This window comes from Aspergillus brunneoviolaceus (assembly GCF_003184695.1).
Source record: "Aspergillus brunneoviolaceus CBS 621.78 unplaced genomic scaffold BO95scaffold_1, whole genome shotgun sequence".
NCBI classification, from domain to species: Eukaryota; Fungi; Ascomycota; class Eurotiomycetes; order Eurotiales; family Aspergillaceae; genus Aspergillus; species Aspergillus brunneoviolaceus.
This window is the reverse complement of record NW_020290731.1, coordinates 549,060-571,469: the sequence shown is the minus strand read 5'-3', so window position 1 is coordinate 571,469 and position 22,410 is coordinate 549,060. Positions and strand designations below refer to the sequence as shown.

The 22,410-nt window shown below is 52.7% G+C and overlaps 10 protein-coding genes across 10 annotated transcripts; 5 read left to right on the top strand and 5 right to left on the bottom strand.

Moving 5' to 3' along the window:
- Positions 1-967: 967 nt before the first annotated feature.
- On the bottom strand, positions 968-2,585 carry BO95DRAFT_5265 (uncharacterized protein). Its single transcript, XM_025592042.1, has 3 exons — positions 2,372-2,585; positions 2,028-2,298; positions 968-1,974 (listed from the first exon to the last, which is right to left on the bottom strand). Exons 2-3 carry the CDS (start codon positions 2,165-2,167, stop codon positions 1,140-1,142), a joined length of 975 nt encoding a protein of 324 aa, XP_025448036.1. The 5' UTR covers positions 2,168-2,298; positions 2,372-2,585; the 3' UTR covers positions 968-1,139.
- A 1,063-nt stretch (positions 2,586-3,648) lies between these two features.
- Positions 3,649-4,614, bottom strand: BO95DRAFT_469776 (palmitoyltransferase YKT6; the record flags this gene model as incomplete). The annotated part of the gene is made up of 4 exons (XM_025589468.1): positions 4,423-4,614; positions 4,194-4,359; positions 3,833-4,113; positions 3,649-3,768 (listed from the first exon to the last, which is right to left on the bottom strand). Exons 1-4 carry the CDS (start codon positions 4,441-4,443, stop codon positions 3,649-3,651), a joined length of 588 nt encoding a protein of 195 aa, XP_025448035.1. The 5' UTR covers positions 4,444-4,614.
- Positions 4,615-5,840: 1,226 nt separating this feature from the next.
- Positions 5,841-7,040, top strand: BO95DRAFT_5321 (hydrophobin family protein). The gene is made up of 3 exons (XM_025592047.1): positions 5,841-6,580; positions 6,675-6,763; positions 6,825-7,040. The coding sequence occupies exons 1-3, from the start codon at positions 6,244-6,246 to the stop codon at positions 6,879-6,881; spliced, it is 483 nt and encodes a 160-aa protein (XP_025448034.1). The 5' UTR covers positions 5,841-6,243; the 3' UTR covers positions 6,882-7,040.
- A 706-nt stretch (positions 7,041-7,746) lies between these two features.
- On the top strand, positions 7,747-8,108 carry BO95DRAFT_458264 (uncharacterized protein; the record flags this gene model as incomplete). Its single annotated transcript, XM_025588538.1, has 2 exons — positions 7,747-7,783; positions 7,846-8,108. The coding sequence occupies 2 exons, from the start codon at positions 7,747-7,749 to the stop codon at positions 8,106-8,108; spliced, it is 300 nt and encodes a 99-aa protein (XP_025448033.1).
- A 521-nt stretch (positions 8,109-8,629) lies between these two features.
- BO95DRAFT_5199 (cytochrome P450) lies at positions 8,630-10,509 on the bottom strand. Its single transcript, XM_025592040.1, has one exon. The coding sequence runs from the start codon at positions 10,307-10,309 to the stop codon at positions 8,744-8,746; it is 1,566 nt and encodes a 521-aa protein (XP_025448032.1). The 5' UTR covers positions 10,310-10,509; the 3' UTR covers positions 8,630-8,743.
- A 200-nt stretch (positions 10,510-10,709) lies between these two features.
- Positions 10,710-11,823, top strand: BO95DRAFT_448784 (phytanoyl-CoA dioxygenase family protein; the record flags this gene model as incomplete). Its single annotated transcript, XM_025587903.1, has 3 exons — positions 10,710-10,948; positions 11,010-11,374; positions 11,423-11,823. The coding sequence occupies 3 exons, from the start codon at positions 10,710-10,712 to the stop codon at positions 11,821-11,823; spliced, it is 1,005 nt and encodes a 334-aa protein (XP_025448031.1).
- A 705-nt stretch (positions 11,824-12,528) lies between these two features.
- BO95DRAFT_5170 (uncharacterized protein) lies at positions 12,529-14,135 on the top strand. Its single transcript, XM_025591863.1, has 3 exons — positions 12,529-12,710; positions 12,758-13,070; positions 13,136-14,135. The coding sequence occupies exons 2-3, from the start codon at positions 12,839-12,841 to the stop codon at positions 13,960-13,962; spliced, it is 1,059 nt and encodes a 352-aa protein (XP_025448030.1). The 5' UTR covers positions 12,529-12,710; positions 12,758-12,838; the 3' UTR covers positions 13,963-14,135.
- Positions 14,136-14,171: 36 nt separating this feature from the next.
- BO95DRAFT_5183 (uncharacterized protein) lies at positions 14,172-15,091 on the bottom strand. Its single transcript, XM_025591963.1, has 2 exons — positions 14,498-15,091; positions 14,172-14,409 (listed from the first exon to the last, which is right to left on the bottom strand). Exons 1-2 carry the CDS (start codon positions 14,781-14,783, stop codon positions 14,381-14,383), a joined length of 315 nt encoding a protein of 104 aa, XP_025448029.1. The 5' UTR covers positions 14,784-15,091; the 3' UTR covers positions 14,172-14,380.
- A 2,721-nt stretch (positions 15,092-17,812) lies between these two features.
- Positions 17,813-18,554, top strand: BO95DRAFT_458260 (uncharacterized protein; the record flags this gene model as incomplete). The annotated part of the gene is made up of 3 exons (XM_025588537.1): positions 17,813-18,006; positions 18,074-18,361; positions 18,437-18,554. The coding sequence occupies 3 exons, from the start codon at positions 17,813-17,815 to the stop codon at positions 18,552-18,554; spliced, it is 600 nt and encodes a 199-aa protein (XP_025448028.1).
- Positions 18,555-20,567: 2,013 nt separating this feature from the next.
- On the bottom strand, positions 20,568-21,784 carry BO95DRAFT_437684 (zinc-binding alcohol dehydrogenase family protein). Its single transcript, XM_025585332.1, has one exon. It carries the CDS (start codon positions 21,716-21,718, stop codon positions 20,675-20,677), a length of 1,044 nt encoding a protein of 347 aa, XP_025448027.1. The 5' UTR covers positions 21,719-21,784; the 3' UTR covers positions 20,568-20,674.
- Between the last annotated feature and the right edge of the window lie 626 nt (positions 21,785-22,410).

Sequence of the window (22,410 nt, the reverse complement as noted above, 5' to 3'; positions counted from 1 at the left end):
GCATTGAAGCAGGAAACCTGTCACCCGGACATATCTGGCAAGACAGCTTATCTGCCGTAGCGGTTCTTTTGGAGCCGGGAGGAGGATCAAATTGGAAGAGTGACTGATACCGGCAAGGTATCGGCAACCATCCGAGGTATTTTCTGCTGCGTTGCCGGCATAGAGTCAAAAGAGTCTGGCATTACAGCCAGCGGATGGTTGTGGCTATCTGGTGGCTATCTGGATCATGCGGGTTAGAGACGTGGGCAGGGATCAGTCAGCTACCTAGGCAGCACTACCGGCGATTATTACAGTGACGAGGACTTGTAGTAAAGTACAGATTCTTGAACAGTAGGAAATACTATACTACAAACAGGAGGCTATCCCAAACGGTTCGATCGTCACCTCAAGCGAGTATACTCTGGTAGACTATGCCAGCATAGCCTAAAAACAGCAACATGTCGTTGCCACCCGGGGGGGACACAGCCACAGGAGAGGTCCACCTTTCTATTTGTAGCTGATCGTCGTGCCTTTGGGATAACGACGAGAACTGACGAAGCTGCACGCGTTATAGAATCACCGATCTCGGAGCAGGGTTCTTGTCAGCCCCTCCCCCGCCAATTGATTCGCATCCCCAATGCCGGCAGTCGAATGATCCCGGGGATAGAAGGGCGTGGCAGTTTTGTTGATGTTCCAATTCATCCGGCCCTGCACCGGCCCGGTCGGTGGCTGGCAGTGGGAGTGAGCAGTGGGGGGCGGACACCGCCTCGATAATTGCCCGTTACAGTAGTTTGACAGGGTTAGGGCCAGAAGCATCACGCGTCGGGCAACCTGTTCTGTTTGTAGGGCGGAGTGAGGTTTGCCGGGCGGTGTGAGTTTCCCGGCCAGATCTCCGCCTGACCACGTGCCGCTTAACCTGATTGAGGAAAAAAGGGCAAACACGCGCGCGCGCACCCGCCCCTCCCCGCGCCGGAAACACGACTCACTTCCCCCTCTTCACCGAGTCATCGCCGAACTCGGTCGCAGAATCCCGATTGTTTGTTTGTGGTTGTCACAGTCCAGGTTCCTATGATGACTGTCCAATTGAGTCATTCAGGGATTGGATTTTGCATGCTTAGTGGTTGAGATAGACAAGGCCATCCGAAGTGGTTGGGATTGTTTCACTCCTCACCGGACAGCCGCAGTTGCTCATGGAGATAGGCCCGCCCCTCGGTATTGGCAAACCCACCGATACCGAAGGCGGGAATGATGCGACACATCCGCGTCAGCGACGCCCCGATCCAATCCCGACTCACCCGCGCCATTCGGTCTGCGGCCGGAATCGCCATCCGTCGGTTGTAGAGGTCCAACCCCAGCAGGTGGATCGGGGTACTGATGAGTTGGATCGAGGCTGGGATGGCCAATTGCGCAAGAAGGATCTTGGCGTACTCGCTCGAAGCCACCGAGTCTGGGATTGAGGCGGAGACCATTGCCGGGAGGCTGAAGGAGCCGAAAATCGTCAGGGCGTCGCGGATGAGGAAGGCGGAGTAGGTAGCGAAGGGAATAGAGCGGGTGACAGAGCGGAGGATCTTGCTTTGGGATGCCGCGGCGGCTGCAGCAGCGGTTGGTTTGGTAGCTGCTGCTGCTGCTGCTGCCGCCGGAGTTGATGCCGCTGCCGGGGGTGGGGGTGTGGTTGTCCCCGCGGTGCTGGTGTTGTGGTTGTGGCCGAAAAGTTGAGCGAACTTGACGTCCTTCCAGATACCAACGGAGGAGTTGACCACGAACGTGGTTAAAAAGGTCGACGTCGTGGCAAGGGCGTGGTCGATGTGTGGATAGACCTCGCTGAGGACGGTCTCGGTGGCATTAGCCGCGGCAAAGGTTGCGGTGTAGAGGGACCAGACGAGCAGACTGGGTCGCGAGGTAAGGAAGGTCGCAGGTTGCGTGATAGAGAGCCACAGATGTCGACGAAATGCCGGCAGAAGAGGTTGATTGTGAGAGGACTTTTCCACTACCAGTCTAATTTGAAGTCAATAGGTGCATTCGCTCTCGAGAAGCCAGTTGAGCTGTACCTATCCAGAATCATCACGGCCGGAGTGACCAAAGCTGCTGAGCCTGCAGCAACCGTGAAATCCGCCGTCAGAAGTTCTGCCAACCGATTGCGCTGTAAGCTCCACGGGAGCGTTTGCTGGAGAACGAAATCATGATCCATGGTGACGTTGAGTAGAAGGGCACCCCTGGCCCTAGAAAGGTGACGGTGGGGGTTTCAACAAAAGAGATATTCTCAGGCTATCCTATGAACAAAGGAGAGGCGTGGAAAGAATGGTGTAGTAGTAAGGGTATCTGATATCCAATCAGTCAGACATGCACACGGGCAATGTAGAGCATAGGGCAGTACTCACCTATGGATGCATACAAATCGCTAGAACGTAACGCTGAACTGGATATGAAAGGAATGAAAGTAGCAGGCGGGCGACAAAACGGAGAGGGTCACCGCGGGGGCCCAGCGTGATAATAAAATAATAAAGCCGAACAAAATAAGGTAATGGGCGTATCCCAAGGTTGAGCAACGTCAAGAATTCCCACAGTGCACGATACCTAAGCACTGACACTGGCTGGCAACAAGGAACAATATCCGTTCGGAGCGAGGGCATCTTCGGCGGGTGTGACCAATGGAAGCCAACCGGGCCGGGACCCGGGTAGCCTCGGGCATAAAAAATGATAGGCAGCCCCAGGCCGATGCTGCTACATAATGGAAACTGAGGCTGTTGGTTGTGGGTGTGGATCGTGTTCTAGAAGACGAACACGACTTGGGTGAAGTGCAGGTGAGGAAGAGGGGGGAGGGGCAGTCCTCAGGGGGTGGAGTTCGCTATTAGGCCATGACCAGACGAGGGGCGTGAGGCTGGCCTCAGGGCTGCTTAGTCGGACTCTTTTTTCACCGCTGATTGACTGGCAAGAAGTCTGCAGTCAGAAAAGTTAGCTTGTATAGATTGGATCTTTCGCAACTGTACTCACACAGTAGTCTAGCTTACTACCCAGCACTTTCCACTGCCCAAAATCACCTCCACGGTAGAAGAATTGGCCGAAATGTAGCCATTCCCAACTCCTAGGCGGGAACCACGGGTAAGGCCCGACTGGGGGATCAGTGGGTTCGTAACCCTGATAATCACCCACTAATTTGCAATAAATAAGTCTAATACTTGTGAGCTTGAACCTACCACCAATCACCACCGCCAGCATCGCCCTTCCTCAATAGATAAGGATGGTCCGTCGATATGCCCCTCTTCCCGGTCCACCGCCATAACCAAAACAGCGAAACGAGCAAAAATAGAGGGGGATGAGTGCGGAGATAATTACGGCGGCGGTACGTTCCAGTTGAGTCGCTACGCTGTCCTTCTCGGTACAGCGGCGTCAAATCATCAAAGCCCACACTGCATTGACTGCTGCTCTTCGGCCCTAAAGCAAATAAGAATGCCTATTCTAAACCCCCTCCCCGCCTTTCTCTCCCGTAATTCGAAGCACCCGGGTGTTCCCATCCCTATTCATGAATCAAGCAATACTGGTCCAGAACTGCAAACGAATGCCCTGTAGCAAACAAAAAACGCTCTCAAAACGAAGTCATGATAATCGGTCGCTGGTGTATTTCCGCCGGGGTTGTACTGGCGACTCGAGTCGGGGTCATCCCATGCGCCCTCACATGATCACACAGCAGGAGTTCTGCTTCTTCGCCGAGGTGTAAAACATCTTCGACTGTGCACTCAGACCCTCCGACTTGGATACCAAATCATCGATCTTCTCGCCGCGTTCGAGGACCTAGTTTAGAGTCAGCCCTGTCACCTGACTAGCCACCTGCTGCAACCCAGGACCATCCACTCACACTCTCGATGGTCTTGTGAAGTACGATTTTCGTCTCATCCAGCTCCTTCTGGATCTTGAGGATGCTGTCCACCTGGTGAGGGTCCTGGTAGGCTTGGATGTAGGTCTTCAGCGAGGGGAAGGAGATCGGTTCCCGCGAGGAACCAGCGTTCGGATGGAGGGTGAGGAATTCGTCAAGAGTCTTGGAAAGGACCTGGTGAGCGGCGAGAGAAGGGTACTCGTTATCACTGATGATGACACCGGCGATACCCTGGGTGCGCGCGTATACGTGGAATGTGAAGTCTGCGGTCTGGCGGTCAGGGGCTGATGGTCGAATAGGAATAGATGGATAAAGATCTCGATGTAGCGGGCGGAAGACTTGCCTTGCTCTTGGATATCCTGTCGTTGGCCTTGTTTCGTGCGTTCGGCGACAGTCTTGCTGAACATAGTCATGAACTCGCTAATGCTACCCCTGGTAAAGCGCGAGTAGCTGCTAAGCTCACGCTCTGCGCAGAGCTCCACCGCGGGAGCCTGGCCATTCTGGAGGATCTAAATCGGCGTAGGCGTTAGAGACAGTCGTAACAAAAGGAGAAAGAGATGAGGAGCACTCACTCCGATGTAAACGATCTTCATGTTGACGACGACGGGGGGTTCTGTGAGGCTGACGTCGATGACCAGCCGAAAGCTTGCGGGGAGGCGGTTGAGGTTGCGCTTCTCACCGCCTTGGCGCCTGGGGCATCCGTGACTTTTATGATCATCATCACGCGGCTCTTTCTCAATCTATCGTTATGGACTATATCTGGGAAGATACTGGGCATGTTGAAGTAATTCTATTATGCAGAGTTCTTAACAAGTTATCCTTCATCGGTACACTTTTCTTCTAGACGAAAGGAAATATCCATAATCCAAGATCCCATCACCTGAATAGTCCACATGCATGTGGCTTGATCGATATATATTTACTTCGTACCACGACCACCATGTGTCGACACAACAAGCCGGTAGCATGCTTCACCCCAGCGATCAGTTGCCGCCATACTTTATTTTGATCACGCAATAACTATATCTTCAGGTACAAGGCGCAGTCCTTCAAAGTTAGATGGATGACTACTTTATTATTTTAGGAACACGAGTCTTGGCCGGATTTTCTATCGGATCCGACCCAGTATACATTGAGAGAAACGCACTATGAGTGACTACGCATGATTGGACGATATAACTTAATTTGCGGAACCCATAGAAGGGGGTACCATTGTATGGACGCTTGAGATTCAGACGAGCAAAGCGACCGATCAAAGTCTTGCGGAGCGCCCAAATCACCAAGCATCGATTTTACTTACTGTTGGTGCGGCCTTGGCTACGGAAGCCACTGATGCGAGTGTGCAACTACATACTATGCCTCCACAATGACAAAGTACTTCTTAGAGTGGTTACAGCGCACATGTGTGCAGACTTCTCCATCGTTCACATTGTCAGGGTAAAGTAGGTCGATACTGAGCCATCGAGCATAACGTCGCAAAGTAAATTCTCCGGTCCGCACGCACTCCACCCTGCACTCCATTGTTGAGCTTAACAATATAGTCTTTTTTGGGCAAGTTCCCCCAGCAGGTAGTAAAATGCAAATGCAGGTCAACCGAGATGCATAAACTCGCTCTAGAGGAATTGAGCTAGTCCTGCATCACCCGCAGATCCTCATAAGAAGAGTCCGAATCACTTGCGCGTACGAAGGGGCAATCGAAGGCTAGGATTGGAAGGAGAGGACGAGACACAGATTGAGTCTATGAGGATAACCATGTGAGGGATTTTCCTCCCAGCATACAAAGTTTTTCTTTCTCCGCTAACATGCACGTTCTTGCTCAGTATATTGGGGCTAGAATACTTGTTGTTGTTTTCTATGACTCGTTCTCTTCCCTCCCTTGTTGGAACAATCAAAGACCCGCGATAAGGAGTGGAATGCCAGTCAGAATGAAAAGTCAATGCCACTGTTTCCGGGACAAGATGTGCTCACGAATACCCCTTCACGAACTCTAAATAAGCATTTGAACCAGGGACCAAGGGGATCAATGAAAGGAAAGGGCTCTGGACAGCGTCACATTCGGTCGCAATCATGATGTCCGAGATCTTGGGTGCCGTGCAACGCCGTCCCGTCATTGTAACGCGCCCCAGCGCCGCAACCGGAAAGCTTCCCTTGCTAGGAATGCAACGGAGAATTGGAATGCCCTAACCAACATCCTGTCTACCAAACAATGAAAGGGTTGGGGCAGAGGTAAACATCAATCACAGACAGACCTTCTGAAAAAGCATATATACCGTCTTTTGCTCCGTCGTTTTCGATACCTTCTCATCATCATCATCATCTCTCACTCTCTCACTCCAATCAAACAATCTATCAATTCTCCAAAAACCCAACCCTCTTCAATTCAAACCACCACCATGCGTTTCTTCGCCATCCTCGCTGCTGCCACTCTGGCCACCGCCACCGCTGCCGTCGGTGGTCCCTCCGCCCGCAACCTTGAGGTCCGCGCTGCTGAGGGCGACAAGGGCGACAAGCCCCGTTACTCCGTCCCCGATGACTGGACCATCGAGCAGGGTTCTGCCAAGTGTGGTAACCAGGCTCAGCTCTCCTGCTGCAACAAGGCCACCTACGCCGGCGACACCACCACCATCGACGACGGTGCTCTGGCTGGTCTCCTCGGCAACATTGCCGGTACTGGATCTGGCTCTGAGGGTGTTGGTCTCTTCGACCAGTGCTCCAAGCTCGATCTCCAGAGTATGTCTTCCGCCAGGACGATCCTATCATCTGCTGGAGCCAGAAACGAAACCCAAGACACGAGTAATGCTAACATTGACCTTTCTCCTTTCAGTCCCCATCATCGGCATCTCCGCTCAGGATATCCTCAACCAGCAGTGCAAGCAGAACATTGCCTGCTGCCAATACAGCGGTGCCGATGCTGTGAGTGTCACCCCCAGAACTCCTCATGCCCGAAGAGCTTCTAAACTAACACATCGAACAGTCCGACGACCTTCTCGGTGTCGCTCTTCCCTGCGTTGCTCTCGGTTCCATCATCTAAGCGAGTCTCTGGATGGTTGGATGCAAGGGTGGCCGAAATTGCTCTTTTCCTCTTCTGTTCTTTTTGGCAAGAGTAGGCCCATTTCCGGACTTTCTTCGTTTCACTAGACTGCCTTTTTTTTTTTTAAAAAAAGTGATTTCTAGTCTACATAATCACGCCTTAATAAATACCACCGCTTTTTACCCACAATGCTTTTCAAGCTGTAGTCTATACAATAGAGGAGACTGCCTAGGTATTCCAATCGTGCGGGTGTCATTGTTTCATTGATTCAGTCACCAGCGTAGTTCTCAGTTCGAAACTGATATTCATGGCTCAGCCGATACTCGCTAGTGGCACACTTGACACCCATCCGACAAGCCCGCCTAAAAAGCTCGGATCTTTCGGAAGACATGAGCCACCGAATCTTCACTGACCTGAGAATAAGCATAACAAGAACACTAGAGCTTTGGAAGTATTACGCACAACCCCCTCCCATGCCAGCAACTACCTACCCATCCTGCAAAGGTTTCACAAAATATGAGGTTACTACTGGTCTAGTACCATATTTCCATGGGCTTGATCCTTGAACCAGATTGAAAAGAGGTATATCCAAGCAGTGTACTACCGCGAGGGCTCCATACTTAATTTGGTAGATGGCGAGGCTCACAAAAAGCTCGTCAGCGAATTCAACTGCTGCTTCTCGACCACCATACCCGAAATACCCTAGAGAATCTCCCGTCATAGTGGTACCTCTGAAGGGATTTTCTCGGTACCACGCAGGACAGCCCATCAGCAAAGTGCCCAGTGCCAATGCGATAACCTTTTCAATGCGGCCCTGTTCTTTTCTCTCTTACAAGGGTCATACTGCGTATGCAGGCAGTTCACCATGCCCCAAACCGAATCCTGCCAACGCCAACGGGACTGTGGTGTACACCATAGTTCAAAGGGCTATGGTAATTAAGCTGACTGCTGGACTCCTCGCTAGGGCTGACTTCCACCTTCTATATTGCCTTTCTGGCCAGCGAAGCTCCTGGCAACTACACTCTTCAGCGCAGCGGTCTCCCCCTTCTATTCTTCGCTATTAGCACCGTGATTTGTATGTGTGACTCGAACATCAATTTCTGGAAATCGTCGGCATTAGTGATCTGGACCCTTTTCCCATCCAACGTCGCCGGCCGCAACAAGAAATCCAGCACCGGCACCGTCCTTTGCATCGCCTATTGCCGCAGCAACTGTATCGGCGCCTAGGTCTTTCGTAATAAGGACGCGTCCCGCTACGTCCCGGCTATCGTGGTGTGTTCGGTCATGTATGCGCTCGTGACTGTGTTGATGGTCGTACTTTGAGGATATTTTCTTTCCTCTTCTTTGTATTATTTCTTGATCCTTTTTTCGCGGTTCTTAAAAGTGTGTTTTCGGAGGCTGTCCCGATTGGGCTGAATTATGGGGGCGACCGGGCGGAGGAGAGATGGACATGCTCTTGCGTGTCGTGAAATTGACTTGAAGGATGATCTGGTAGATATCTGGCAGAATACCCGAAGCGATAGGGTGATTGCGGAGATGTGGTTGACGAAGGGACAGTCGTTGCATCTGAAGCGGTTGAATGCGGAGGAGGATATGACGGATTCGGAGAATGTGCATTTTTGGTACAGTGTTTAAGAAGCCCGTGGGTTTTGTGCGAGTCAATGCCATTGAGAAATCGATTAAAGGAGGCTGCGAATTATTCTCCCTGGTGGGGAAGGGGCTTGAAGTGTCGCTACAAAGAAGTAGGCGTGAACAGCGGTTCAATTGCTTCATGTGTTCAATAAGTACTTGGGTAAATGTCGCATGGGGGATTCTTTCCGCCGCATCTAGATCTGGTTCTACTTTAGCGACTCGTGCCGTTACTAGTGCTGAACATGAACCTCTCCCCGTCGCCAAATCTTCATGGGTATAGGTCCCAGCCCTGTATTCGTGGTTTCATGTCGCGTGGGCTCCCAGGTCGGATGAGGCAAGGCGAACTCGTAGCGGTGCACCAGCGAAGCGATCAACACAGTCTGCTCCAGATAGCTGATGTTGCGACCGATACACCCCCGAGCGCCGGTGCTGAAGGCCACAAAGTACGGCTGCAGGTCCTTGCCCTTCTCGCCCAGCCAGCGGTCCGGCTTGAAGGCGTCCGGCTCGGGGAAGACGGTCTCGTTGCGATGCACGACATACGCCGAGATCCCGACCGTCGTGTTCCCGGGCACAAACTCTCCCAGGATCGTGGTCCCCTCCGGGGGCGTGCGGCGCGGCAGCGCAAACGAGACCGGCGGGTACAGCCGCATCGACTCATCCAGGCAGGCGCGCAGGTACGGGAGATGTTTGACCTTGTCGTACGGCGCGACGACCTCATCCTCCTCCAAGACCTCAGCCACCTCCTCGCGCAGTTTCTGGCGGCAGTGCGGGTGGCGCAGAAGCAGGAACATGACGTTGCTCAGCGCGATGGCCGTGGTGTCGGACCCGGCGTTGATCATGATACTCACCTCGGCGACCACCTCGCCCCATTCCAGGTTATGCGGCACCCCGTTCTTATCCGCCATCATGGCGGCGAAGAAATCGTCCAGCTGCTCCCCGTTCTGGTACCGTTTCCACCGGTTATGCGCGCGGCTGTAGACGATCCCGTCCCAGTCCCGGCTGAGCTGCCACTTCCGGCGGAACGTGGCGGACAGCAGCTTGCTGGCTTTGATGAGGGTGTGATACCACTCATAGCACCAGATCAGCGTCGAGGTGGCCGACCCGCTCGCGAAATGGCATTCTCGGAAACTCACGCGCTTGATGGTCCCGTCCATGGACTCGGACGTGATCTGGTCGTTGCCTTGGTCCAGAAAGCGGATGTCTTCGCTTAGGCCGATGTTTGCGATAGCCGCAATGGTGAACAGGTTCGTCCACAGACGGTAGTCGACCGTCAGATCCTCTTCCTTCGGGCGGTAGCCGCTGGGGAGGGGATCAGTGCATCGGGCATCGAACGCTGTGATGACGCGCCGCGTCATGTCAGCGACCTTGTACTCCCAGGATTCGAGGTTCTGAAGCGCGTAGGCACTAGACAGGACCTTGCGCTTGCGGGCGTGCTCGCTCTTGTCTACAACATCGGCGAGGTGGAAATGAGAGCCGCTTGTGATGGAATAGAACAGGTCTTTGGTGCATTTCGTGCTGTGACCGTAGATATCTTTGATGGCATTGGGGTCTGCGTAGGATAACATGTTGGGGCCGGTGCGGAGCACTGGGTGGTTTTTATGTGCTTCGAAAAGTCGCTTGTATCGCGTGCCTCTGTGGGACTCGATTACAAGAGGAAGACTCGAGATTCCCGACCAGAAAGAGAGTTTGGGGTACTTGCGGAGACCCTTGGGGTCTCGGAAGTAGTTGACGACGGGAAGGATGCCATAGTAGGAAAACAGAAGATAGCAGAGGATGAGGAGGACTAAAGCATACATATTTGTGAAGATGAGGCTGGCTCAGTTGAATTGTGAGAATGTCCTGTGGTCATCGCGAGCAGCACTTGATTGATATATGTCGATGCAGCTGTATACTTACCCCGGATTATGCGCAAGCGAGGACAAAAGCGGTTAGCGCCGGCGAGAATCTCTGAAAAGACCAAGATGGTAAATGTCGGCGAACATGCTACCTAGTATCCACTGCATGATTGTCTTTTCCTATGCTGGCTGATCCATGCAAAAGCAGCCGACACCGCATGGGGCTGCACGAGAGGAGAAAATTCGATAAGGCTCTGTCCAGGAATAAGTCCACAATGCATCATTCATAAGTGGTGGCATAGCCCGGGAGCAGCGCAACTGGAGGTCTCCGCAACACCAGAAGCCTGGATAACAAAACGAAATGGCCTGTACTGAACATCCTAGCTCAAACTCTGTTGACCCTCACTCCTATGCGGCGATAGAGCTGCCACAAGGTTTGGCGCAGAACGGTGGTCGCATTGACGTTGACAATCTTGGTTTGCTGCGACCCTCTGCACCTTGGCTTCCATTGGACGAACTGCGCCGTCGATTCGAAGAGGATGGATACCTCTTTGTAAAAGGACTTTTACCCCGTGAGGATGTTCTAGACGCTAGGGAGAAGTAAGTGCGCTGCCTGCATGTGAATCTTCGGGGTTTCTTTCCGTTACTGACTGTGGTCAAGCTACTTCAAAGCCTACGCCAACACATCTCTTCTGCAAGCGGGGTCTTCCCCGCGGGATGGTATCTTCAACAGCTCGTCTCACCCCGATCTACACAAGGGTATTGGTGGTCAAGGCCTGCCAGCTGATCCTGTCGAGGCTAAAATTCTTATTGACGCCCACTCCGACTCCAAGTACCGTGCCTTTGTCGAGCATCCCGCTTTGACGCAATTCATCCGGCTATTGATGGGCTGGAAACATCATGTCCTGTTGGACCGAACAATGCTGCGTCATAATGTTCCTTTTGGGATGGGTACTGGCATTCACTATGATAAGCTTTTTCTGCGCGGAGGCGATGGATACTGCCTCACTGCGTGGGTCCCATTTGGTGAGTCAAGGATATTCTCGAATTGGAGCGTTATGCTAACTCATCAAGGCGATATCTCAATCAATGGTGGAGGGTTGTGCTATCTGGAGAAATCTGTAGCTCTGGGAAATGAGATTGAGGAGGATTTTACCACTCGCGCTGCTGGGTTCACGACCGAGCAGCGCCTTTCCGCCTATAACGTCAACATGATGGCTGGTGGAATGCTGGCGAAGTCGCCCGACGAGTTCGTGTTAGTTCATCCGACCTCCAGGTCTCAGAAGTGGCTGGCCACTAGTTATGAGGCGGGCGACGTGGTGTTCCACCATCCGTATACCATCCATGCGAGTGGGCGAAACGAGGATGCGCAGGGGCGCATTCGGTTGAGTACGGACTTGCGTTTCTATGAGGAAGGAGATGCGGAAATGGATAAGCGGTGGTTCAAGATCTGGGATCCCAATGATGGGCTGTAAACTTTGAAGTAGATTCGGTTGAATCGTTGGAAGTACCGTACGTTAGTTGATTTAGTTGAACCGTGGATGGGCGGGGTTGCCGGCACTCAGTTAGATGGAGTAGCCGAAAAGGCAACCGTCGCCGAACCCCTCCAAATTTGTGAGATCCTTCTCCTCCACTCCATCAACTACTCCTTCCCACCCGATTCTCTGCCTTGCATGCCAGCAAGGCGTCAACCTTGGTAAGCTCCGCTAGGTATCTTCTTTCTATGGACACTACTCATTGGCTTTAGTGAACATTGCCGAAGTAGGTGCTCAACTTTTGTCCCTTGTGGGCAGCTCGCTTAAACATTGAACCCAGGACACCACCTGCGATGTAGGCATCTTCCTCAGAATAATCACGTCGCATTCGATGCTAAACTCACTTCATCTGCCTCATAGGTGATGACTCTCGCCCCAAATGCGAACGATGCCAAAATGCTGGGAGAGAATGCATTCGTTCCAGCCCACAGTTGCAGTTCCTGATTACAACCAGCGCAGAATATGCGCAGGATGTTTCTGATGCGTCAAATACACTAACTACCAGTATGGCTCTTTTCCTTATTACAATCGCAGCTAACCTTTCAATAGGCAACCGTGCAGTCGAATACGTTGATGAGACCCCGGCCTTGGCGGCCCTATACGCAGCAGAGAATGACGCGTTTCCCTCTCATCCCACCTGCGAGATCGAACATGGTGGCATTCGCAGCTCAGAACGAATATGGGATGAATCGAGATTATCTGCAATCACTACTCCCCTCTCCGCTGATCTACCGTCACCACAGTCACAAACTCAGGCCACGCAGGCACAATTGAGCCTAGAGGGGGCTTGTCTTATCCGTTATTTTGTCGAGAGCCTGGGGTTATGGGTACGTTGTCTGCGATAAGGTTGTGCGGCTACTGCTCACACCATCAGTTCGACCTGTGTGACCCGGAAAGGCACTTTGCCATCGTTGTTCCACAAAGAGCGCGCATCTGCGCTCCTCTCCTGGACGCGATGCTCTCTGCATCCGCCCGACACTTCAGCACTCTCCCTCAACAACGTCAGCTCGCAACAACACAACAATATGGGTTGAAAGAAGGCCTTGCTATTGGCGAGGAGTCCATGCTCGCCTACCACAGTCGATCTATCGCCGGCCTACGTGCCGCCAGCCAGGAACCCAACGCGATCATGGACGAGAACTTGCTTGCCGCGGTTGTGATTCTCCGGTTCTATGAAGAACTTGACAGTATGGCTTTTCTCAATCTCTTCTATTCCTAGCCCCTTGGGAGAGCAACTCAGCTGATTCATCAGGTCCCTTCACCGATCCCCCCTCTGACACCGCCGTCCGCGGCCTCCAAGTCTTTCTCGAAGCGCAAGCCTCTTCCGCAATTCAGACGTGTCATGGCCTCCGCTCCTCGGCCTTCTGGGTCGGCTTCCGGCAGGAATTCCACATGGCCATCTCTCAGCGTCGATCCTTCCGCATACCCCTCTCCACTGTGGCTCACTACCTCCCCACCCGAACCTCTCCAGACCATGTCTGGACGAACCATTTGCTCATCATTGGGGCGCATATCATCCAATACTGTTTCCCGCCAGTGCATTCTCCAGAACAATCTCCGGGCCAGAGATCCACCCTCTATGAACACCTTCTCAACCTCCGCCAAAGTTGGGCGGCTCGCGCACCCTCGAGCTTCACCTCCATCTACACCACTTCTGCCTCACCCTCCGAAGGACTCTTCTTCCCACAGCAATGGTTCCTCAATGACACCCACATCGTGGCCACGCAATCCCTCGGGCTCATCGACCTGTTACTTGCCACGCACGACCCCCACGTTGACTGGCTCCGTCCCCGCATGTCGCACCGTCGGGCCCTTGCCGTGCTGGACGAAGAGATTCGTACCACAGTGCGGGAAATCTGCGGGGTGGCGGTGGCCAACCGGCAGAGTCCAACGGCAGCGTTGACAGCGAGTCTGGCGGTGGTGCTAGGGGCGGAGGCGTTTCGGGAGGCGTCACAAGCGGAGAAAGACGCGCTACTTGCTGTGGTGCGGGGTATCAGGGCGGAAAGCTATTATTTCCCTGGAGAGGGAATGGAGGGGGTGATTTTGGGGGTGTGGGGGGAGAGAAAGTGTCTTTCCTGAGCCTGTGGAGTCAAGAGCATGAGCACTTTTTCATGATTGGACGTGACAAGATACGAGATTGAACCTGCCGGTCTTTGTCAATCTGAAACAACATGAAATCACCATCAATAGCTATAAGACAGTAGTCGAATTGACAAGAACGGCAGATAGGTATAATCTAGAAAGCATATAGACAAGTTCAGAACGCCAGCCCCTCAGCACCGCTGGAAAATCAGACCCAGCAGAAGTGGTAGTATAAAACCCCGAATGGTTTGAGCAAATCAAAGAAAAGAACCCCCATAATCGTCAATTCATACAATATCCACGCGCTTCACAAATAGCTTTTTTCCTTGAGGGACTCGCAAAATGGTATCGTATCGTCCTCATCGAAGCGAGATCCGGAACCCTCCGGAAAAGTGGTGCCAACAAAAGACGGAAACTAGTAATGCGACGAATCATTCTCCGAATCTGCAAGTTCCACGAAAAATTAGCCTCTACCCTCTTGATTCAAAACCGACTGAAGGGAAGTTCCGGGGGGGGGGGGAGGAAAACATACATCCCGACTCCACATCCCGGACGACCGACGCCGCAGGGCCCTTCCCACCACCACCACCACCACCGCCACCAGCCCCGGGGTACCCCATCATGGACTCGCGCTGGAAGAAGCCCAGATTCTTTAAGCGCACGGAGCGCATGTAGGATTCCTGCTCGCGGGAGAAGTTGTAGGGCCGCTCCTTCTCGGGCCCGCCGTAGGTCTTGAAGAGGGCGGCGCCCAACGCGACGACGGCGAGACAGGCGACGATGACGATGACGATGATGGCGGATCTACTGAGGGTGCCCATTTTGATTGATTTGTGTATAGGTTTGTGGTTTGTGGGAGGTTTAGAGGTGACACCCGATGGTTGTCGTTTGCGATTCTGGGGGTTTCTGGGCTGGAAAATTCCCTGCTGTACTGTAGTGTTGAGATATATAGTAGTGGGCACGGCCGTTGCGATGCGTGGTGGGCTTGATTGCGATCGGGGAGGTTGGTGGTCCGAGTCACCCTCGATGGAGACTGACTAGAATTGGGACTAGTCTAGTGTCGTTGATTTATTTTTGGGAGAGGAGGAGGGAAAACTAGGCGGAAGTGTGTGCGGATTTATAATCGCATGCTCGATCGAATGGTTTGTTCTTTTTTTCGGTGTGAGACACAGACTGATTCGATGGTGATGAGTGGTGTGAGCGAGTGAGTGAGGGGAAGGGAAGTAAGTAGGAGGAGAAGGAGTCCGACCGAGAGTCAGAGAGAGAGAGAGCGAAGAGTACAATATTTAATCGGAGAATCGGAGCGAAGATAATAGCACCACCACTCAGCAAGCAATCCAAGCAATCCAAGGATAAAGAGGGGAAAAAAAAATCGACCACTTCTGATTCGGACGCGTGAAGGGGGCCCACTGTTATTTATAAATCAGATTGGAACAAGATGAATGAGAGAGGCAGAAATCGAAGGAAGAGTGACATGGGTCTTCGGGTCAGGGCAGTCAGTCATGGATGGATGGACTCGATGGTTGCCCACGCGGCCTGCTGGCTGTGTTCCAAGCTGGCTGACGGCCGTCTTTCATTGCCATTGGGTGAGCCTCTGCTCGGTCGGCGCGTCTCCACTGTTGTGCGCTTCGAGTCCTTGGGGTGCCTGCCTCTGGTTTGCAATTGAATAAGCCCATTCTTTTCTTCACTTTGTTATTGACCGGATAGGTAGATTGTTTACAGATTGAGTGTGTTTTATTCACAACCTGAATCAACTCATTGGCGACAATTCTATTGCACTCAGTCTTTGCTATCTCTCATTCTCATCTTATCGACCCCCTCTTCCCATTCCACCACTCCGCCCTTGCCGAAAGCTTGACCAAGCGACCAAGCGGAGATGGCTTCATCATTGGCTGGAGATGATGTTGCTGCGGACTCCGATGACTCCTCGGTCTAGAATTGTCCACCTCAATTCACTGACACTTGTCCCATACCACCACACTGACTGACTGACTGACTGACTGACATAAGAATTGCGTTCACTCCCTTCTCATCTTATTGTATTTTGTCATCAACTTGAGCACTTGGCTCAGCCCGGCTTCGGATTCCAACAGCCGTATTCGGCTTTTCCAACCTGAAACAGCGTGGGGCCCTGAAACGGCAACGTTTCTGCCACCCATCGGGCCAACGACGTAATTTGTCCGCACGATCGACAGTATCGGCCCTCGCCCTAAACTCACCATGGTGCCGATAAGCACTAACACCGCGCGGACTGTCGCGGTCTCGCACAGGTGAAGCTTTTTGTCTCTGCCCATGCGACAATCACAATTCCCACGTCATACTTTCCGACACTGCTCCCCCCACTCAATAAACTCACTATCATGCGTTTAGTCGATTCGACACTAGACTCGACAATCATGCTGCCTGCCTGCCTGCACCACCCAGCCGGATATAATTAGTCCAGTCCCTGGTGGGGATCGTCGGCGGTAACTTAGCGGCCCGGCCTGAGGCGGATACGCCGGGACTGCTCGCAGGAACAGACTTTTTACTCGCCCTGCTCGATTGCAAAATATTTCTTGATTTTGGGGTGCAGGGTCAAAATGAAGCTACGTTATTGGATGCTGTGCCACCTACTTCTGCCTACTGGGCGGAGCGAATATCCTGACGGAGTGCTATACTACTGCTCGCAACAGGATTCTTCCGCATCTCCTGACCCCCGAGTTATCCCAACTCATCAACTCATAACTACTGACCGCACAGTCACATGACAGTCAGCGGACGGAAGTTTCAAGGACCCTCCGGCAGATCCTCCAGCCCCCTCCAGCCTGAACCAGAATCAATTAAACTGACCAGGGGTCCAGATTCCGTGAAACCTTGATGATACGCAGCAGGCCTGTTCCGCCCGATGCATGCATGAGTGCTTGTTGGTGCGCTTTGATCTAGCTTATTGGTGTGTCTCTGATGGAGGGAGTCCAGATCTCGGCCACGATTTGCTGGCTTCAAGCTCATGTTCTCCATTCTCTGGGCATGAAATTGATTGAGATAACTCAGGCGCAGTCGGCTCCAGCTTCGTGTCGCTATTGGCGGGCTGTAATGCTGTAAGCACGTACATATAATGATGGTTTGCCATCTCATTATGGGATATTTCAACTGCTCTCAGACCACGTCACTGTGTTTGTCACGGCATTCTAGCGAGCGAGATAGTCTACAGCACTGCATGCCCCATTGAACTTGCCTAGCCTGAGCATATGAACACAGCCTGCAACTCCGCTTGGCGGTGGTACATTTCTTTGTTGGGCCACAAAAGACAGCCAGCATCCAAACGCCTAGTCACCGTCGATCTTGTACCCATCGATAGATATAGGTTAACTTTAACCTTGCAAAAATGCAAAACCAGCCTAAAGATAGACTCACCAGGCCTTGGCCAATGAAAGGTCCATTTCACCACTATTCATAGGTGCCTTTGACCTTCAGCGACAATTTGAAAAGCAGGCACATTCGTTGAGGGGAAAGCGTGCCGACTGCGCTTGGGAATCATGCTGTGAATTAATAGCTTGTAAGCTGTTGTATGTAATCCGGTGTCTTCAGTATTGGGGATATACAAATCTTAGACTGCAATATTCGTTAGTATTTGTTCAATAGCCGCGTTACCTGTTAACCTAATCAACGAGCACATACTCCGTACTGCCCTTCGTAATTCCGGACTTATCCAATTGTGTACGTTCGACGTCAACCCGGGGATAATTCCCGAGGCTCTGACCCTACAACTTCCCCACTTGTCTTGTCCTGTACAGTACTCTCCACTATCTTGCTCAAGGTCGCAGTATCGCCCTACTCGTGTCAACTACTTTCGTGGCACGGTTACCTCAAAATGGACTACAGGTTCCCATCCGGATGTATGCTGGAAACCCAAATCGGACGAGCAATAACCGTCAACAACCACGAATACACGATCATGGATGTGCTATCCGAGAAGTCCAACATGGAGCTCCACGAGCGATGGGTGGTCTACGAAGCCACAGTCCCCCACGACACGCGACGATACGCTCTGAAAGTCCGCTACCAGTACGTGGCTCATCCTCGAACATTTTCGATCCGCATTCACATCTAACCAGCGCCCATCGCTCATCAGAATGGCAGCCAAAGGAGATAGTGAACGCGACCTCATCTCCGAGGAGATCATGGCGCGGAGGTGCTTCGAAGACGAATGCCAGGCTTTGCAAGACTGTCGGAAATCCGTCTACTTTCCAAACTACTACGGGTGCGCCGAGCTGCCTGATGCCGAGAATCCACTCAAAGATGGTGGGCATGTTTGGGTGATTGCGATGGGGCTCGCTGGCGGCACCAGCGTCGTGGGGATGCCCGGCCTCGGGTATCTCGAGAACCGGATCATTCGGGATCAGGTTGTTGATGCGTTGGAGTGAGGCTTCTTTCTTGGGGTTTGTCGGCTGTTCGGGGAGGTGTACTGACCAGGGATTGAACCTTGTGCGAATAGGCATATGCGTCTGAAGGGGTGGGGCTTCTTCATGCAGGAGACGGAGCAGATCTTTTTTGATCCTGAGCGACGGTTGATGTACGTTCACCAGCTATCTTCCGTCTTAGGAGCTAATTGATTATGCAGATGTATTGTTGGGCTATCGAGGGCAGGGAGGGATGGCGTCTTTTCTCCGCCGCCAGAAAACCGGATTACTAGGAACCATCGGGATGTTCTGGCCTTTGGATTGGGGTGGTGGCGGAAGTGAGTTTTCTCGGCTGCTGTCTCGAGATGGTCGTTGTTTAGACTGAGAAGGGGGCAAAAAGGGTAGATTCTCGGGTTCTCTTGTTGAAATCGTCTACCTTCCCCCCTCGTCTTCACGACCAGTGACCAACATATCGGTTCTTACTGCTGAGCGGTAATATACATGTCTTTGTCGTCAATGTTGCCATGTTTACAAGTTTTGAGGACCCACTTTTTGCACAATGTTGGCGAGTTCGGATGGGAGAAGATGGGGAGATGAGAGTGGCGTACGTCTTCCCCGAGATCTGCGACTGTCTTTGCGAGTGAGGCTTGTAGACGAGTCTTGTCGGGCGTGGAGACAATTTGAGAGAACTATTCTTGTGACATGGTTTGATGAAGGCTGTGTAGGTAGAGGGTATGCTCAGAAAGGTATGATGGTGGTGATGGTGGTGGTGGTGGTGGTTGTGGTGCTATATGCCTCTTTCGGATCGGATCTCGAGCCGGTGCCGAAACTCATTCTTCCTTTCTTCAATCTTCTCCTCCGGATATGCCTACCAGAGCACCATGACTCGAACAACATCTACTAATGACTGTATCATCTCGAGCAAAAGTCCGTCTTTCACTTTCTCGCACCATGTGCCTTCACGCATATGCCTTCCGACCTTATGCCGTACCGTGGCTTGTGCTCATTGCCTCTCGTTGAATTGATTTGGTAGGTGGTCTGCGATGTGGGAAAGACCTGCCACTAGCCACGATGCCACTTCTATAGAAGTGACTTATTATAAGTGGGTCTTGCTCGTCCTTCTCGAGGCCATTGGCGGGATATGAGGGGGAGAGACTAGATATGATCACCTCCTATGACAATTGATCAGAACAGTTGACGTCTCATCGGAGTCTTGAACATTGCTTCCTTCCCTCACCCCCCCCTCCGATACACTAACTGCCCCAGCAGCAAACAGACAAATGGCATCCTCGACCAAGAAACCCGATGGACGAGTCTAGAAGGCATGCTTCTCCTGCAGGCGGAAGAAGTTACGTGTCAGATATGCAATGCACGACTCATATCATCTGCTGATTCAAACAAAAAGATCAAATGCGGCGGAGAACAGCCATGCTTCATGTGCGAGTCTCGCAACCATCTTTGCGAGTACCCCGAGTCTAACGATCATGCTGTGACGAGTCGACTGTAAATTATATGGATGACCTGGAATGGCAACCCCACTGACTCTGGTCTAATTATGCAACATCACTGGAGGAACGGTGCCAGCACATGGATATGTTGTGCCTCCGCTTGGAGCGCCTAGCCCAAATACTTTCCCAGTACATCACTCGGGCGCAGGCAGTAAATCATTCGTGCAATGCTTCCGACCAGATCGGGCAATAGGCTATTCTTATGAACTTACACCGGGAGGGCGGTTTCTTTTCCACGTCTTGCACACTTCTGGCCGAGTTATAGGCCCTTGCTGGGTTGCAAACGCCCGGAGTCACATCCACTTCTTCGCGATTCATCTTCCGAATGCCTTGGAGCTGCACAAAGCTGTACCCAGGCAGCTGAACTGGGTCATGGCTGCAAACCACCGTCGCACTATCTAGCCTTTTGTGTTCAATATCTAAACATATCTGGGTTATTTGTGTATGGCATCCTACCCTCACATATAACTTCGTAAACTGACGAGATACGGATTGAAGATGACCGAGTCCGTTGATTCAGAGCAGATCTCGCAAGGACGTACGGCTCTTGCCCTTCTCACCGAGATTGAGCGAGTCTGGCCGGGTGCTAGTCACAGCCGTGCAATCCTGGAACGACTGCTTCAGGATCCGGGTGGGTTTGACAGCGCTAGTCGACCCACGCCCTTAACTATATTTTGGCGGCCTCTCATGGGAGGACTTCCCGGGAGCTGATATGATCGACGACGTTCTGCGGAATGAGCTGTGAGGTCTGACTTCATCTATCGCTACTCGGTATGCACAATACAGTACAAACATCAAGACCATGTTAGGGATATTGACACGGTCTTACTCCGTTTCCACCTCAACCACCAACTTCTCCCCACTAAGTTTCCCCTGTCTCATAATCTCGAATCCCTGCTCCGCCAGCCCCTTCAAGCCCCCTTCGACAACCCTCACCGGATGAGGCTTGATCTTACCATCCTGCAGGAATGGCCAGAGCTTCCTCATCCACTCCACAGCAAAGTCATAATCCTCCTTCCGAGCCGGGATTCTATGTCCACCCAACTCCAACTCCTCCCCCATCGCCGTATACGCCACGGTGATCCGCGTCCGCACATTCTCTCGCGGGATGACGGTGTCCGTCAGCAAGGTCGCAAACTCCCCGCCCTCAGCCGACATGGCCCGGTCACAAAACGCCACCGCCTCCTCCCCGCCAATCGTATCCATCACCAGCCGCAGTCGGTTCCCGGTCTTTTCGTTAATAAGCGCCGCGGCATCTGGGTCTCGATAGTCGAAGACCTCGTCCGCGCCGTACGACCGCACCAGCTCGAAGTTCCGCGGCGAGCAGGTCGTGAAGACCCGGTAGCCGGAGAGCTTGGCGAACTGGATGGCCATGGTGCCCATCGCGGACGAGCCGCCGTAGATTAGGATGGGGAGGGGTTCGGAGAGGGGCGTGTCTGGCGGGGCGAGGTTGAGCGTCTGGTAGAGGGACTGGCCGATGGTCGTGAGGGCAATGCCAAAGGTGGCGGCTTCGGCGAAGGACAGATGCGCGGGGATGGGGAGTTGGAGCGCGGCAACGGCGGGCGTGGCGGTGGAGAAGGCCCCGTCCGTGGGGTGGAGCGGGTTGCAGCCGGAGACGAAGCCGAAGATGCGGTCGCCCGGTTGGAAGTCAGTTGTTGTGTCCGGGTGGATGGAAAGGACGGTGCCGGCGTAGTCGCAGCCCAGGGGCAGATTGAGCGGGGTGTTGGGGGAGCTGGCTTTCTTGAGGTCGGTGGGGTTGAGGGCTACGGCTTTGGGCTGGACGAGGAGGGTCCCCGGGCGGAGGGTGGGTGGGGGGATGGTGGTTAGGGTTGGAGTGTGCGGGGAGGTGAGGGTTATGGCGAGAGGCATGGTGATGGTTTTGGACTCTTGGTTACGGTGGGCTTTGATGGGAGCTGGGGTGGATCTGGGGCAAATCTAGGCTGGATCTGGGGATGTACTGTACTATACTTGCTCTTTTCTTTTATATGGAAATGGGATTGCGCAGCTGCTGACACATAGAATGATGTTGCTTATTAATTGATGAGATGCTGACAGATGGTGGCTTGTTGATGATTAATGCTATACAGCTTCTAGTCGAGCTAGTATGCTAGAGGCATAGCTGGTCTACCTAGTCTCTCACCACGGTATCATGATCGTTTGTTGTCCCTTGCTGGACTACATGGGCGACAACTGACCAGCCAGCATTAACATACCATCCAAAAGACAGAGGTATCGGAGTATCTATCCATGGTGGTAGCCCACACCAACCCGAAATAGGTGAGTCTTAGCATAGTCCATTGTGACACAGGGGTTTTCCACATCTCGGAACGCAAGTGGTAAGGCAATAGAATAGCAAGAAATTGACTTCAGGCTCGAACGATGCTGTCATCTATAACACTGTGGTCCTTCAGATTAAGCTAAGCTATTAATGAGAAACTGGCGGCAAAAGCAACCAGTCACGTATCTACCACAATCCAACAGCCACGGCCCACGCTCCGGTGTCAACGCAGCCAAGATCCTGGACCCTGAGGTGGATGAACGACCAAGGTTGCCCCTCGATC

Bases quoted from the DNA above. Each gene is read 5' to 3' on its own strand.
- BO95DRAFT_5265 (XM_025592042.1), bottom strand. From the start codon at position 2,167: ATGGATCATGATTTCGTTCTCCAGCAAACGCTCCCGTGGAGCTTACAG. The intron at 1,975-2,027 runs GTACAGCTCAAC...ACTTCAAATTAG, and splicing joins GCCGTGATGATTCTGGATAG to ACTGGTAGTGGAAAAGTCCT.
- BO95DRAFT_5321 (XM_025592047.1), top strand. From the start codon at position 6,244: ATGCGTTTCTTCGCCATCCTCGCTGCTGCCACTCTGGCCACCGCCACC. The intron at 6,581-6,674 runs GTATGTCTTCCG...TTCTCCTTTCAG, and splicing joins CTCCAAGCTCGATCTCCAGA to TCCCCATCATCGGCATCTCC. The intron at 6,764-6,824 runs GTGAGTGTCACC...CACATCGAACAG, and splicing joins AATACAGCGGTGCCGATGCT to TCCGACGACCTTCTCGGTGT.
- BO95DRAFT_5199 (XM_025592040.1), bottom strand. From the start codon at position 10,309: ATGTATGCTTTAGTCCTCCTCATCCTCTGCTATCTTCTGTTTTCCTAC.
- BO95DRAFT_5170 (XM_025591863.1), top strand. From the start codon at position 12,839: ATGCTCTCTGCATCCGCCCGACACTTCAGCACTCTCCCTCAACAACGT. The intron at 13,071-13,135 runs GTATGGCTTTTC...CTGATTCATCAG, and splicing joins GTTCTATGAAGAACTTGACA to GTCCCTTCACCGATCCCCCC.
- BO95DRAFT_5183 (XM_025591963.1), bottom strand. From the start codon at position 14,783: ATGGGCACCCTCAGTAGATCCGCCATCATCGTCATCGTCATCGTCGCC. The intron at 14,410-14,497 runs GTATGTTTTCCT...TGGAACTTGCAG, and splicing joins CCGGGATGTGGAGTCGGGAT to ATTCGGAGAATGATTCGTCG.
- BO95DRAFT_437684 (XM_025585332.1), bottom strand. From the start codon at position 21,718: ATGCCTCTCGCCATAACCCTCACCTCCCCGCACACTCCAACCCTAACC.